We start from the raw sequence: 16720 nt of genomic DNA, 5'->3' as shown, positions 1-16720 counted from the left end.
ATAGTAATATCTTTATAAAGTGGTGTCTAAACTGTTTAACTTAGACATGAAGAGTCATGGAGTTATTGCTAGGGTTCTACAGTTTCTTAATTATTATCTTCAATTTGAATATGTAGCACATAACTCTCTTTTTCAAATGCATTTAGAAGCTTCAGTTATTTTAAAAACACATGGGACAAAACTATACAACTGTGTTAGTTTCCTAGGGCCACTGTAGCAAAGTGCCACAGACCAGGTGGCTTAAAACAGCAAAAATCAATTCTCTCACACTTCTGGAGGCTAGAAGTTCTAAATCAAGCTATTTTCTGGGCTATACTCCCTCCAAAGCTTCTAGGAGACGATTCTCCTTTGCCTCTTCCAACTTCTGGTAGTTGCAGGCATTCTTTGGTTTGTGGCAGTGTATCTCTACTCTGTCTTCACATGGCCATCTTACCTCTGTCTGTGTCTCTTTTCTTATAAGGGCACCAGACATATTGGATTAGGGCCCATCCTAATTCATTATGACCTGATCTTACCTTTATTACATACATGAAGACCTTATTTCAATCACACTCACAGGGGTTAGGACTTAAACATATCTTTTTTGATAGTACAGAACAACTGTAAATAGTGCATGCCATATCTTCAAAAGAAAGGCTTAGCTTCTTCACTTTAAGCACCAGTTAACCTCTCTGTTCCTATTGTCTTTGACTAAACTTTTTTTTTGTAAGAGGGAGAAGAATGAGGCAGATAATGTAGGATATTCAGAGACCTTAAGAATCATGCATTTATTTGCTTATTCATTTAGCAGATATTTGAGCATTTAACATGATAAACCATGATAGCCAACATCTGAATATTTACTAAATAAAAGCATCATTATAGAACTTATTTGACTTTCTTTCATTTAAAATTTACTAGTTTAGTGAGGTAGATGTTATTTTTACCTTCAATTTATACAAGAGGACAGAGGTATAAGTAGTTGAAATTGCTTTTGGAAGTTAAATGATGAGTAAATAACAAAGCTAGGATTTGCATCAGTTTGGTCTGACTCCAAGTTCAGTGCTCCCAACCAGCTGTAATCATTGAAATGTATTGAAGCCATCCCAATAGATTTTTACTTTGGAGTATTAATAAAATGAAAGTCAGTTGTGTATAAAGTATAGATAGATGTCCATATAAGTATGGACATAAAGTGTAGATAGTTATGTGTACAGTATAGATAGATGTCCATGTAAGTATGGACATCCATCTATGGACATCTATCCATGGACATGCTTACATGAACATCTATCTATACTTTATATACAACTGTCCAAAATATAGACCACAGTTTAATGGGTTAATAGAGAAGATTTCTGGATATTTCAAGAAGAATAGGCTCTGGGTATACATTGAAGTGACACAACTATATTGTTTATAGTAACTAGTAGGTATTTCTTACTACCTGAATTCAGTTGGTAAAACTGTGGAAGATAAATACACTGGATGGAGTTAAAACGTAGTAATTCTTACTTAGTTTTATTAGAAAATAATTGGACCGTATTTTGGTTCATTAGTCCTGTGTCCCCTTTCTTATCTAATATCCCTTGAGTGTTATTGAAGTTCTGGGAAATATAAGAAAAGGAGCTAATTATTGGGGGCCAAGACTCTAAGGCATGTAGAGGTTGTAGAGGTTGCAGCACAAAAGGAAAAAAAAAAAGAGATGCCCTGAGATTTCTGAGGTTGGAGATCAAGTTTAATAGTGGAAAAGGTTGACTGCCATTATAGTTGTTTGAGAAGGGTGAATTTGTGTATAAGAAAGCAGGAGATACATTTTTACTAAGTTAGAAAGTATTTCTCTGGGCTAAAGTTGATTTGAGATAGAAAGGAAGATGAGGAGGAATGTAAGACAAAAGGAATTATCTTGGAAAAACTAGAGAAAAATACATCTAGATCCAATTTCTAAAGGTAATTATAGCATAGAATCACATACTTGGATTTTTTTAGGGTCAGTTAGAAGACTGGGGTGGTAGTCAGGGTTGTCCAGAGAAACAGAACCAGTAGAGGGTGAGTGTGTGTGTAATCTTTGTCTCAATATACACACATGTGCACACACATGCAGATTCTTTTTCTTTTTTTGAGACGGAGTTTCGCTCTTGTTGCCCAGGCTGGAGTGCAAAGGCATGATCTTGGCTCACTGCAACTTCTGTCTCCCGAGTTCAAGCGATGCTCCTGCCTCAGCCTCCCGAGTAGCTGGGATTACAGGCATGTGCCACCATGCCTGGCTAATTTTTTTGTATTTTCAGTAGAGAACGGGCTTCTCCATGTTGGTCAGCCTGGTCTCAAACTCCTGACCTCAGGTGATCTGGCTGCCTCGGCCTCCCAAAGCGCTGGGATTACAGGCATGAGCCATGCACCTGGCCCAAGATTTTTTTTTTTAAGGAATTGGCTCATGTGATTGTGGAGGATGACAAGTCTAAATTCTGCAGAGTAAGCCAGCAGGCTAGAGACTCAAAGGGCAGCTAGAGTTGGAAAGCCATCTGCTGGCACAATTTGCTCTTTCTTTGGGGGAGTTGAGCCTTTTTCTTAAGGCCTTCAACTGATTGGATGAGACCCACCCACATTATGGAGGGTAGTTTGCTTTATTCAAAGTCTACTGATTTAAATGTTAATATCATCTAGAAAATATCTTCCCAGCAACATCCAGATGGGTTTTTACCAAATATCTGGTTACTGTGGCCTAGCCAAGTTGACACATAACATTAAACATCACAACTGGCGTGACTCTTTTGGTTAGGAGTTTTTATTACTTAATCTGATATAAAAAGAAAGTGAATTGGACAGTTTTGACTCATTAACTCGATTCATTCAGTCATTTCAAGTAAATACCTGGTTAGCAGTGTAGCATTTACACATTTAGATAAATTGTTTCGGTAATTGCAGACTTGGCATCTGGGAATAGTTGAGCACAACTAATATTAATCTGCTCAAAAGAAAATGGTTATGTACAATTATTATATGTTGATTATGAATAAAAATAAAATGATTACAAATTCCAAATAAATGAATTGAAAATAGTGAAGCCATTTTTTTTTTTGGTTATCATAGCCAGAAGAGTTATCTTCCGGTTTTAGAACATATGAGCAGAAAGGTTTCAGTTTTGCGTTCTTAAATTCAAGTTACAACCTTGGAAAAGAAGCTCTTTAATTTTTCCCGTATTTTAGTTGGCATACCTGTAAAGTAAGAATTTAGATGAGACCTTTAAGACCTCTTCCAGCATAAACATTCTGTGATTTTGAAGTTGTTTTACCCTTAGAACATTTATCACATTCTCCTTCGAGTATAGTTATTTGTGCTTTTTACTTTTCTCCTTTAATAACTACTTCTCTAAGAGTCAAAAGGGTAAATTATCTTCATATTAATCTTGCTCAATTCCTTACTCAGAGAAAGCATCTAGATATTTGTTTAGAATAAAGTTTATTAATGTAGTTCACTATATATAGTCAAATGTTGTTCTTCAAAACCTTATTAAATACACAAAAATTTAGTATAGCAATTCTTTGTCTTGGCCATCAGTATCAATATGGGACTTTGCTTTTCATTAAAACTAAACTTGTCTTTGTAGACTTCTCATTTAAACTCATTCTGCTTAATTCTACTCAGTTGAATAGATTAGTTTTGGGCCTTGCCATGTGCTATTAATAGTATCACTCAGGACAAATTACTTAGACTCTCTCATCCTCAATTCCCTAAATAGTAAGACTGGAAATAATAATGGAGTATTTGCCAAGTTACCATCATATTTAAATGAAATAACTTGGAACAATATCAAGCACAGTGCTTGATACAGAGTAGACACTCATTAAAACGTTGGTTTTTTACCTCTTCACGGTTGTGACTTTTGCATCTTCCTGGTAGCAGGGCACCTAGTATTAAATATTTAGTAAATGTTTGTTAAATTGAAGGTGCAAATAACTTAAATAACTTAATATGATAAATTATTGCTATATAAGTAATATTCAGTATTGTTATTAAGGATAGGCTTTAAGACATAAAGTAACTTTCTCTGTTGGCTCTATTTAATTTTTTGTGTAATAAAAACATTTTCATCTTTAGTATTTTTTTTGTTGTTGTTTCAGTGATGCAGCTTGGTTTAACGAATCTTGGTTAAGCCGAATTAAAGAGGATGTTGGGGACAACTGGAGAATAAAGGTATGCAGAACAAATGGGAGAAGCACTTGATCCAAACAGTGGTCCTAAAGTTAGCACTAAGTTAACCAAATCTGTTTTTCAAATTAACTTATAGTACTTTTTGTTGTGTACAGTTTGAGTTTTAACACATGTATTCTCTCATGTAACTACCATCATAATTAAATAGAAAATATTCCTATTAACCAAAAATATGCACTTCAGGCCCATTCTCTATTAATCCCTACCCCCAGCCTTGCCCTAGGTAGCTATAGATCTGTTTTATGTTACTATGGAGTTCATTTCTGGAACTCTGTATAAATTGAATCATATAATATGTACTCTTTTTATCTAACTTCATTCACTCAGTATAATTTTTCAGTCTCATTCATGTTGCCTGCATTAGTAGTTATTTTTTTTTTGCTAAGTAGTATTTCATTAGACTGATATTTTGTGGTTTGTTTAGCTGTTCACTTGTTGATGGATGTTTGAATTTTTATCATTTTTGACTATTATGAATACAACAGCTACAAACATTCATATATGAATCTTTGGATAGATGCATATTTAATTTCTCTTGGGTGAATTTCTGGGTGGAATTGCTAAGTTGTGTAAGTATGTGCTTAACCTTATAAGAAACTGCCAAACTGATTTTCTGTTTTTAAGTCAGTTTTGTTGTGTCTTGTACGACATTTGTTTCATATAGGATGTGTGATTTGTTGATACACAGTCCTTAACTGAATTACTGTGCTAATAATGTGCTAATAACTGATCTTTAATGATGTTTTCTTTTCCTGCTATTGGTTATTTGTGTCTTTTGAATTTATTTTCCTTGATAAGTCTGGCTAGATGTTTTTCAATTTTACTTATTTATTTTTTAAAGAATTAGCTTATGTTTTCTATTCCATTGATTTTTCTGATTTTTATTATTTCCTTTCTCTCACTTAACCTGTTCTTCTTTTTCTTGCTTCTTAAGGTGGAAGCTTAAATAATCAACTTTAAACCCTTTTTTCCCCTAATATTAACCACCATCTTAGCCACATCTGACATATTTTGACAGACTGTTGCTTTATTTTCATTCAGTTCAAAATATTTGGTAATTTCCCTTGTAAAGTTTTCTCCTTTGACCTATGAGTAAATTAGAAGTAGGTAATTCAAATTCAAAATATTTGAGGATTTTCTAGTTGCCTTTCTTTTATTTATTGGTTTCTAATAGATCTGAGACAATACTCTATATTGAGAAGTTATTTTACATTTATTGAGTCTTATTTTATGACCGAACCTATAGTCTGTCTTGGTGAATGTTCCATGTGTATATGAAAACAGCATGCATTCTACAGTTGTTATATAAATATGGATTTTGTTAAATTTGTTGATAGTGGTATTTTCCATATCTTTATTGATATTTTGTCTTATTATACTATGTGTATAGTGTAGTATAGACTCTGTAGAGAGCCCTTAAATCTCTAATGATGATTTCGATTTTGTTGATTTCTCCTTTGCATTTTTTTGCTTTTTACTTCATGTATTTTGAATTTCTGTTATTAAGTTTATTACACACTATATTTCTTGTGTGTTCTTGAATGGATTCACTTATTATGAAATGCTTTTCTTTATCCCTGGTAATATTCTTTTATTTGAAATCAAATTAGCTCTAATATTAATGTAGCCACTACAGATTTTTTATGATTGTATTTTTCATTAGTATTTCTTTTTCCATTCTTTTAATCTGCCTATGTCTTTTTATTGAAAGTGTTTCATGTAGACACCTAATAGTTGGGTCTTACATTTTTATCCAGTTTGACAATCTGTATTTGATTCTTTATTGTAAAAAACCTTCTATTTCTTACATTCATGTTTTTGTTCAAATCCTTGAATGTCTTTAAACTAGAAGTTTTAACATTGTCTCAATTCTTTTATCTTTCATTTCTGAACCCATGTGTATTGACTGAGTTTTCTCCTAATTTTGGTTCCCATTTTCCTGCTTCTTCACATGTGTAGTAATTTTTTAATTGGATGCTAAACATTATGAATTTTATTATTGAATGCTGATTTTTTTTTTTTTTTCCTGAGACAGAATTTCGCTCTTACGCCCAGGCTGGAGTGAAGTGGTGCAATCTCAGCTCACTGCAACCTCTGCCCCCCAGGTTCAAGCGATTCTTCTGCCTCAGCCTCCCAAGTAGCTGGGATTACAGGTGCCCGCCACCATGCCTGGCTAATTTTTGTATTTTGAGTAGAGGCGGGGTTTCGCCATGTTGGCCAGGCTGGTCTTGAACTCCTGACCTCAGGTGATCCAACTGCCTCAGCCTCCCAATTAAGTATATTCTTTTGAGGAGTGTTGAATTTTCTTCTTGCAAGCAGTTAAGGTACTTGGAATCAGTTTGATCCTTTAAAGGCCTATTTTTGGCTGTTGTGGGGGGGCAGAACTAAAGTTATTCTTTCCTTTAGGACTAAGGTAGACTCATTACTAAGCTGTGACCTTTTTGGGGGTCTTTAGTGAATGTTTTGTGCATGTAGCATGGTGTCTTCATTCTGGCTCATGAGAATTTCAAAAATTTTTTGGCCTGTATAATCTTTGGGAATGGTTCAGTTTATAGTTCCCTGGATTGTTATTTCTTTGGAAAGAACATTCAGTTTCACCCATCCACATTCAAACTGGTATTTAGCCAAAGAGTCAAAGGAACCATTTTACACAAATCTCCAGAGCTTGCTCATTCCATAGCTCCCATCTTTTCATCGTCTGCCCTGCAAATTCAAACTGCCCAGGCCTTCCTGAACTTCTAATGTCTTATCTCTTCAATCGGTGAGAACATCAGGCTTGGTGTTTGGTTTCCACCTCCCTATGCTGTAGTCTGAAAATTGCCTCAAGACAGAAAGCTTGTACTAGTGTAGGGCCCATTTTCTGTTTGTTTTCATTCTTTCAGAAAGCAGAGTTCTGTACTACTTACTTGTTGTCTAAAGCTTGCAAAGAATTGTTTAATGTATTTTGTCTTATTTTCTAGTTATTAGTGACAGGAGAGAAAATCAAAACCCAGTTAACTTGCTCATGACTGCAGCTGGACATGCCCGTGTATAAATTTTTAAAGTGGGCCCTTGAGTTCATTGTGACCCACTTTAAATAGAATCACCCTACTTAACTAAACACTGATTAAATCTCTGATGGTTAAAAAGCATCATGTGTTTGTATTTATAGAACTGTATTATAATGTTTTTGTTGTTCTTTTTAATTAGGGGAAAGTTTTTATTGTCTTTCATGCTGACATAACTTTTCTTTCATTATTAATCTGAAATAAGAATCTCTTATTTTTTTCACATTAGGCCAGTAATGTAAAGAAGGTCCTTCAAGGAATTATGAGTTATTATCATGAGGTATGAAAACCATCTGACTTTGTTTAAATGCATCATGTGATATGAAAATTACTTTAAGACTGAAAAATCACTTGGTTTTTTGTTTATAATATTTTACTGGAATGTAAGTCATAATTAGAACATGTTTTATTGTCATTTTTATAGAATGCTCATTTGTGAAAATAAGCTTGGATATATTGATTTGTAAGATAACATTGCTTAGGTATTGATACTCTCCGAATTGATTTTCAAGTAGAATTACCTTCACCTTTAATATATTTGATTTTGTGCAATACTATAAAGTAGACTTTATAATTAATTGAAATAATTTTCTATTTAAAGCAATATTTTGACATTTCTTCCCAGCGTAAACAGTAGCAAAGACATAAATGAGATTATGCTCATACAAGTAAATTGGAAAAAATGCAAAATAAAAGTAGTATTATGAAGTCACTTTAGATAGTACATTAGTCAAATAGTTTTGTTTTTTCTTATTCAGCATCATAACAAGTTCTCTAGTAGGGTTTTTGATATAAGAGAGTTTATTGCTGAACGATTGGCAGCTTTTGAATGACTTTTCCATTAAAGAATTTTTGTTTCTATTTTTTAAAGTCGTCACACAATTAAACTTGTAATTTCTTCCCAAAATGTTTAATATTCTCTAAAATTTTTCAATTTATTCAATACCTAAAACTAATTCTGAAGCTGTTTTAATGCCAAGAACCCTTTTAATCAGCTAAAAAATAAGAAAAAGAAAGATAAGACCAGGAAAAAAAATTAATCCATTAGATTTGTTGCTCATTTGTAAAAGTACAGTGATTTACATTGTGTTGCTCTGTTAATTGATTATATATGAAAATATTATGAATATTCTTTGGCTTAACATATGCTTATTATTTAATGGACAGGCATAAGTTTTATCATAGTAGACTAGGCCAAGTGCTTCTTAAGTTAAATTCTTCTCTCTGACAGTGAAATCAAAGGATATTTGATGTGAAACCAAAAGGAAATATAGTGCTTTTGGTTGGTTACTCAGAATTTTGGAATGTTGCCTGAACATTGCTAACTGGTTTTAATAATTATTTATTTGTCATTTGTTATTTTATCTGAGTTGTTTCGTGAATTTATAATTTATTTTCATTGTAATATTAAATGTAGCAAATTCTTTGCAGCCGACATAAATGAGTGATCTAATTTATTTTAATATTGTAGTTTTTGGGGCAGCAGATTTCAGAAGCACTTATCCCTGATTTAAACCAAATAACCGAATGTTCAGATCCAGTGGAGCTTGGGAGGTTGCTCCAGCTTATTTTAGGTTGTGCGATCAACTGTGAAAAGAAGCAAGGTAAGTGAATTTCAATCATTTGAGGATTTCTACTTTCTAGAAACTTTCTACATTGCTATATAAGCTAGCATTAAATCGTACTATTAAAGCTTGGCAGAAAGCACCCTGAAACGTAAACCAGAAGATCTGAATTCTAGCCCAACTCTGTCGTTGAAAAGTGGCATACCTTGAGTGTCCTATTTGTACCTGGATTCTGATATTCATATTCAGTGGCTAAATTAAATGTATTTTAGTTTAATTAGTTTAATATAACCAGTACATAAGATTTAGTGGATATTCAATAAAAATTGTACTTATTCATTTGATACATTATGTCTATTTTACATGTAAGAACCTTATGTGGATTCAGTTTTCATAAATAAATATTCAGCTACTAATTTATAATTCAAGTTTCTTCAGATAATATTCTGCTCCTTTCAGAAGCATATCTGTCCAATATATCCTCCAGATAAGTGGTCTAATGATATAAATGGAATTGATGCATTATATTGGTATATCCAAACACAGTGATCCATATTTTGCTGAGTACAAAAGGATCATATTTGGTTGCATGTAATGATGAATGATGAACTGAACAGGCCCAGACCTCCTTCCCTTGAGGGCTTTAATCGGTTTGGGTGGTGAGACTTTTGACGCTGATGTTTTTTTGCATGATTCATCCAAACTTGTTCTTAGTACACCAACTTTATGAAAGAATAATGTTGAGTGCTTAAGTTTGCAAAATGCAAATACTTCAAGCCAGGGCCTTGGAAAACATTCAACATTGTCTAACTAATGAAGAAAGGATATAAGCTGGGATAAATTTACCTACAAACTCTGAAAGGAGAAAAATAAAACAAAATACATGAAATTAATTGTAGTTTATCAATTATAAAAGGACAGTGACTAGGTGTCAGAGAATTTTTATATTAGTCCATCTCTACTATTTACTAGAAGTTTTTTTCTAGGACAAGCCAGTACTTCTCTGTAGGCTTTTATTTCTCAGTTATAAATAAAGTTAAAGATCTGTATATTGGGTTTTTCATAAAAGCAGGGACATTTGCTCATGGAAGGTTAAAACTTCTCTAAATATTTAATCACAAATTGACAAGTAGTAATTTATTTATAAATCTAGTAATTTTTTGTTGTAATCATGATTATTTTTATTTTTTCATTGATTAATGCTTTGTTAATATTTTCATTGCTGGTTATTTGTAACTTATTTTTGCTTAATTAATCTTAACCAGGTTTGTAAGTTTCGTTAGTCTTTTTTAAAGAGCCAACTTTTGGCTTTGATTCTATTTTGTTTTTACTATTTAGTTTTGTTGTCCTCTTTTATCTCATACGTTTTTCTTGTGAATTAATCAGCTGTTCCTTTTCTAAGCTATAATTTACATTTTAAGTGGTAATTTTGCCTTAAAGTGATTATTTCGTTGCATCCTAAAAATTTTAATATTATATGTAATATTTTCATAATTTACTTCTAAGCACTATTGAGCAATTTTGTCCAGCTTTAAAAGGAATTCAATTCCTAGATACATAACTTTTTAAAAGCTTTCACACTTTTGTATTTTGCTGTATGAATTGATTTTTAAAATGATTTCAAGGTACTGACTGCAACAATCTCAATCTTGAAAGAATGAATTCATTTGCTTAACAATACTCAGTTTATCTTGGTGAGGAAGGAAGACATACTGGTGGACAAATAATGTATTTACATAAAGGATTATCTGTGGGTAAATGAATTTTTATAGTCTATTAATTTGATGGCTAAGGTACTATGTGTAAAGAGTAGATTTTTTTCAGATTTGATTTTTTTAAATCATAGAACATATTCAAAATATAATGACACTGGAAGAGTCTGTTCAACATGTGGTCATGACTGCTATTCAAGAGGTAAGTTATATCATGTTCCTATGAGTATAAAAATCCTAAGCCAAATTATACAAAACTTTTCATACTTTATGCTTTTCTTTTTTAAAAACTTGCTCTTTGTTGTAAGTTTACTTCCCCTTAGCTAGTGGGTCTTCCTTTTTTACCCCCAAAAATATTTTAAAAGGCCTTTAAGCCCAATTTTAGTACCTCTGCATTTTAAAAGCTGGTTAATAAATTAATATTATCAAGTCTCTTTAAATCAGTGGTCCTCAACCTTTTTGGCACCAGGGACCAGTTTTGTGGAAGACAATTTTTCCACAGACCCGGGGTGGCGGGCAGGGGGAAGGTTTTGGGATGAAACTGTTCCACCTCAGATAATCAGGCATTAGATTCACGTAAGAAGCGTTCACAGTGGGGTTTTTGCTCCTATGAGAATCTAATGCTGCCGCTGATCTGTCAGCAGGTGGAGTCCAGGTGATAATGCTCTCTTGCCTGCCACTCACTTGCTTCTGTGCAGCCCAGTTTTAACAGGCCATGGACTGGTGCCAGTCCATGGCCTGGGGGTTGGGGACCCTTCCTTTAAATAACTTCAACTAAGCAGGAAACGCAGGATAAACAGTCTCTGACCAGAACAGTCTCTGACCAGACAGGAGTTTTTCTTTTTTCTTTTTTTTCTTCCAGTTATAACAATCTTTCCTGAATTTTTCATTTATATATACCATATGCATTTTCAAAATGTTAGATCTGTGAGCAAATATGGTGGTACTTAGGTTTAGTTTTACCAGGTAAGTTGGATTAAAGCTAGTCTAGTTATCTAAGTTGAGCCAGGAAGGATTCAGAATTAATGTGGTGCAGTGTTGATTCTTAATATCAGCCTAAAAGGCTGAGATGGATTGCAGAGGAGACTTCAGGAAAAGCAGACTTTGGAAGGGGCATGACTTAGAGGGAGACATCATACAGGACTTTTGTAGTCTGTACTCCCTGAGTTTGCATTGTTGGTTTGGATTCAGAGCATCCCTGTACATAAGTAAATCTGCCTTTCATCTCAGAGTTATTTTACAGGATCTTTTTTTCATATAATCGTAACTCCTACTTTTAAAATGACTTCTCAAAAAGGCTGCATTAAAAAAGTATTAACTTATAATGTATACAAATCCCTTTGAAAATTATTTAATGTGTTCACTCTTCATCAGTAATATGTCTTTTAGGACTTGTATTGAAATTTGTCAGTACACAAGTATTTTGAATATATCTATGTATTTAAAGCACAATTTACTTATAGTGTCCTCACTAATATGCTTGAATTTGTGTTATTAAGTTAAGGCTCTAATAAAGTTTTTATCTGAATAGTGTTCTAAGGATCCTCAAATTAAGGCAAGGAAAAGCTAAATATAAATCATTTTACTGTCCTTTCAAGAAAATATATTTTACTTCATAAACATCACATTGTTATACTTAATTTTATTATTTTAATTTCCTAGTTGATGAGTAAAGAAATATTGAGCTCTCCTCCAAATGATGCTGTTGGAGAATTGGAGCAACAGGTGAGTATTTTAGTATGGAAGAAAAATGTTGAAAGCAATGTTAGGGTTTCTTTGCCAATTACTCTCATAAGGCTTACAAAGATAGCATATACAATAATATTTTTTTCCGTGAAATTTGGTTTATTCTTCTGCATGATCCCAATTGAATGGCAGCGGTGTTGGTCTCCAGAGATTTCTGTGATCATGTTGAAAGAGTTGAGTGGCATTGAACATTCCTTCTGACACTTGTATATTTGGACCATGCTGTATGGTAACACAGTGAAATAGAGGACAATTAAAAACAAACTCTGCTAAGTTTTAATTTATTTAATAATGTAATTTTTTTCACTGTTGCTATCCTCTCACTTGATATTGAAGAAATAGCTCAAAGGCCCTGTACTCAAGGCTCCTTTCCTTCAGGACTGTTTTACAGGGGGAAAAGACACTCTTCTCCCATTTATAACCCAATCTGGGTTATAGAGTAAAGGGTAAAAGGAGAGGCAAATGCATTAAGTACTTTTTCTGTTATATTTTTAAACACTTCTTCTTTTATGAGTGTCGCCAGTCATCTCAAGAAGTATTTCAAAAGAAAATGTTTAAAGAAATAATTTATTTAAATGTAAACATGCTGTGTTTTTTCCTAAACATTCTTCTGTAATAAAACTAAACAATGCCTTCTCTAATACTTGTAAAAATATTTTGCAGGGATTTACATAAAATGTAGTTCTGTGGGACTGTAGCCTTCAATGTTAATGAGGTCATGTAAAACAAAGACAGCAATTTTTTTTATTATTATTATACTTTAAGTTCTGGGTTACATGTGCAGAACATGAAGTTTTGTTACATAGGTATACACGTGGCATGATGGTTTGCTGCACCCGTCAACCCGTTACCTACATTAGGTATTTCTCCTAATGTTATCCCTTTCCTAGCCCCCCACCCCCCACAGGCCCTGGTGTGTGATGCTCCCCTCCTTGTGTCCATGTATTCTTATTGTTCAACTCCCACTTATGAGTGAGAACATGTGGTGGTTGGTTTTCTGGTCTTGAGATAGTTTGCTGAGAATGATTGTTTCCAGCTTCATCCATGTCCCTGCAAAGGACATGAACTCATCCTTTTTTATGGCTGCATAGTATTCCATGGTGTATATGTGCCACATTTTCTTAATCCAGTCCATCTTTGATGGACATTTGGGTTGGTTCCAAGTCTTTGCTATTGTGAATAGTGCTGTAATAAAAATATGTGTGCATTTGTCTTTGTAGTAGAATGATTTATAATCCTTTGGGTATATGCCCAGTAATGGGATTGCTGGGTCAAATGGTATTTCTAGTTCTAGATCCTTGAGGAATTGCCACACTGTCTTCCACAATGGTTGAACTAATTTATGCTCCCAACAACAGTGTAAAAGCGTTCCTATTTTTCCACAGCCTCTCCAGTACTGTTGTTTCCTGACTTTTTAATGTTCGCCATTCTAACTGGTGTGAGATAGTATCTCATTGTGGTTTTGATTTGCATTTCTCTAATGACCTGTGATGATGAGCATTTTTTCATATGTCCATTCGCTGCATAAATGTCTTCTTTTGAGAAGTGTCTTCTTTTGAGACACTTTGCCCGTTTTTTGATGGGGTTTTTTGCTTTTTTCTTGTAAATTTGTTTAAGTTCTTTGTAGATTCTGGATATTAGCCCTTTGTCAGATGGATAGATTGCAAAATTTTTTTCCCATTCTGTAGGTTGCCTGTTCACTCTGATGATAGTTTCTTTTGCTGTGCAGAAGCTCTTTAGTTTAATTAGATCCCATTTGTCAATTTTGGCTTTTGTTGCCATTGCTTTTGGGTTTTAGACATGAAGTCTTTGCCCATGCTTCTGTCCTGAATGGCATTGCCCAGGTTTTCTTCTAGGATTTTTATGGTCCTACGTCTTACATTTAAGTCTTTGATCCATCTTGAGTTGATTTTTGTATAAGGTGTGAGGAAGGGGTCCAGTTTCAGTTTTCTGCATATGGCTAGCCAGTTTTCCCAACACCATTTATTAAGTAGGGAATCTTTTCCCCATTACTTGTGTGTGTCAGGTTTATCAAAGATCAGATGGTGGTAGATGTGTGGTGTTATTTCTGAGGACTCTGTTCTGTTCCATTGGTCTATATGTCTGTTTTGGTACCAGTACCACGCTGTTTTTGTTACTGTAGCCTTGTAGTAAAGTTTGAAGTCAGGTAATGTGATGCCTCCAGCTTTGTTCTTCTTGCACACAATTGCCTTGGCTATGTGGGCTCTTTTTTGGTTCCATATGAAGATTAAAGTAGTTGTTTCCAATTCTGTGAAGAAAGTCAGTGGTAGCTTGATGGGGATAGCATTGAATCTATAAATTACCTTGGGCAGTATGGCCATTTTCACAATATTGATTCTTCCTACCCATGAGCATGGAATGTTCCTCCATTTGTTTGTGTCCTCTTTTATTTCATTGAGCAGTGGTTTGTAGTTCCCCTTGAAGAGGTCCTTCACATCCCTTGTAAGTTGTATTCTTAGTATTTTGTTCTCTTAGTAGCAATTGTGAATGGGAGTTCACCCATGATTTGGCTCTCTGTCTGTTATTGGTGTATAGGAATGCTTGTGATTTTTGCACATTGATTTTGTATCCTGAGACTTTGCTGAAGTTGTTTATCAGCTTAAGGAGATTTTGGGCTGGTATGATGGGGTTTTCTAAATATACAATCATGTCATCTGCAAACAGACAATTTGGCTTCCTCTCTTCCTATTTGAATAGGCTTTATTGCTTTCTCTTGCCTAATTGCCCTGGCCAGAACTTCCAATACTGTATTGAATAGGAGCGGTGAGAGAGGGCATCCTTGTCTTGTGCCAGTTTTCAAAGGGAATGCTTCCAGTTTTTGCCCATTCAGTATGATATTGGCTGTGGTTTTGTCATAAATAGCTCTTATTATGTTTAGATACGTTCCATTGATACCTAGTTTTTTGAGAGTTTTTAGCATGAAAGGCTGTTGAATTTTGTCGAAGGACTTTGCTGCATCTATTGAGATAATCATGTGGTTTTTGTCATTGGTTCTGTTTATGTGATGGATTACATTTATTGATTTGTGTATGTTGAACCAGCCTTGCATCCCAGGGATGAAGCCAACTTGATCGTGGTGGATAAGCTTTTTGAGTGCTGCTGGATTCGGTTTGCCAGTATTTTATTGGGGATTCTCACATCGATGTTCAGGGATATTGGCCTAAAATTCTCTTTTTTTGGTTGTAAGACTCATTTCTTATTAGGTAAATTCAAAAAATAATTTCCCATATCAGTGTATATGTGTGTTGTGAGAAGAGTATATTTTTCTATTTTTCTATATTTGTGTCAAAACACGATTTACTAAGATTTAGGACATTTTGTATTTCAGCTTAAAAGAGCCTTGGAAGAACTTCAGGAAGCACTAGCAGAAAAAGAAGAGCTGAGGCAAAGATGTGAAGAATTGGATATGCAGGTACGGGAAAAAACCCTGAGCTGAGAAAAACTTCCTCTTTAAGTTTACAGAAGATTTTTATTGTAATTAATTAGTTAGCACTACGTTTTGTAGATTAGGTTTAACTTCATGGAGGTAACATTAAAAGGATTTCTTATAGGCTTGAATATTCAAGTATGAATTTCATAAATATTTTTCTCTGATAGTTGAAATTTGCTGGCTTAACTTTCTTTGAGAAAATCACTCTACTAATTTTAAAATTTCAATTATTTAGATAAGAACTCAATTTTCATTTTTGTAAAATGGGAAAGTTAAAGTTTCTACTTCATATTGTGTATGTGAATATTAAATAGAGGTAATTTATGGAATTATTAAGTGGTACCTGACACTTCCCCCCCAATAAATTCAAGTACATGTTCATATTTATGTATGTAGTCTCTTATGGCAAATTTTTGCTAACATGTATGTATATATAAACGTGTGTATATAGTCTTGTATTCATATGCACATGTATGTTAAAATGAACTTGGCATGAGCAACAATAGTTAATGGTTAAGAGGTTAGATTGTTAAACCAGGCTACCTACATTCAGAACCTGGCATATTACTAGCTGGTTATATGCTCCAGGCACATTACTTAATTATCCTTTACTTCAGTTTTCTCTTTTGAGAAATGGAGTGATGATAGCATATATCTCCCAGAGTGGTCGTGAGGGTTAAATGAGTTCATATATATAGCACTTAGAGCCTGGCACAGAAGTGCTGTGTTTATTGTTTGCATATGATGTTACTGTTACATCAAAATACAAATGTGCATATTATGCAATTAGTCTAGAAAAAGGTGTACAGAAGGTTAAGTGTACCTTCATAATATGCTGTATGTAAATGGCATTTTTTTGTTTGAATAATGAGCTAAATTTGTAGTTGATTCTCTGAAAAGTGTAAGGGCAAGGAGCAAAGGTGTGGTAGCATTATCCTTGCTAGAGGAAGTAAATATCTAAAATGACAGGGCTAGATAATGCTTCTAACCCTTAAGCATTTGGAAATA

The 16720-nt window shown here is 33.8% G+C and overlaps 1 protein-coding gene across 2 annotated transcripts in view; it reads left to right on the top strand.

The window, feature by feature from the left end:
• Nucleotides 1-16720, top strand: part of HOOK1 (hook microtubule tethering protein 1) — a 61302-nt gene that overhangs the window by 9769 nt on the left and 34813 nt on the right. For both annotated transcript variants that reach the window (XM_004025882.5, XM_004025883.5), the window contains exons 3-8: nt 4101-4173; nt 7468-7518; nt 8710-8842; nt 10650-10717; nt 12178-12240; nt 15611-15694. In XM_004025882.5, the coding sequence (XP_004025931.3) occupies nt 4101-4173; nt 7468-7518; nt 8710-8842; nt 10650-10717; nt 12178-12240; nt 15611-15694 (472 nt within the window). The remainder of the gene's footprint in view (nt 1-4100; nt 4174-7467; nt 7519-8709; nt 8843-10649; nt 10718-12177; nt 12241-15610; nt 15695-16720) is intronic.

The sequence above is a fragment of the Gorilla gorilla genome, chromosome 1 (genome assembly GCF_029281585.2).
Source record: "Gorilla gorilla gorilla isolate KB3781 chromosome 1, NHGRI_mGorGor1-v2.1_pri, whole genome shotgun sequence".
Taxonomy (NCBI): Eukaryota; Metazoa; Chordata; class Mammalia; order Primates; family Hominidae; genus Gorilla; species Gorilla gorilla.
This window is presented reverse-complemented; position numbering and strand designations above follow the sequence as displayed.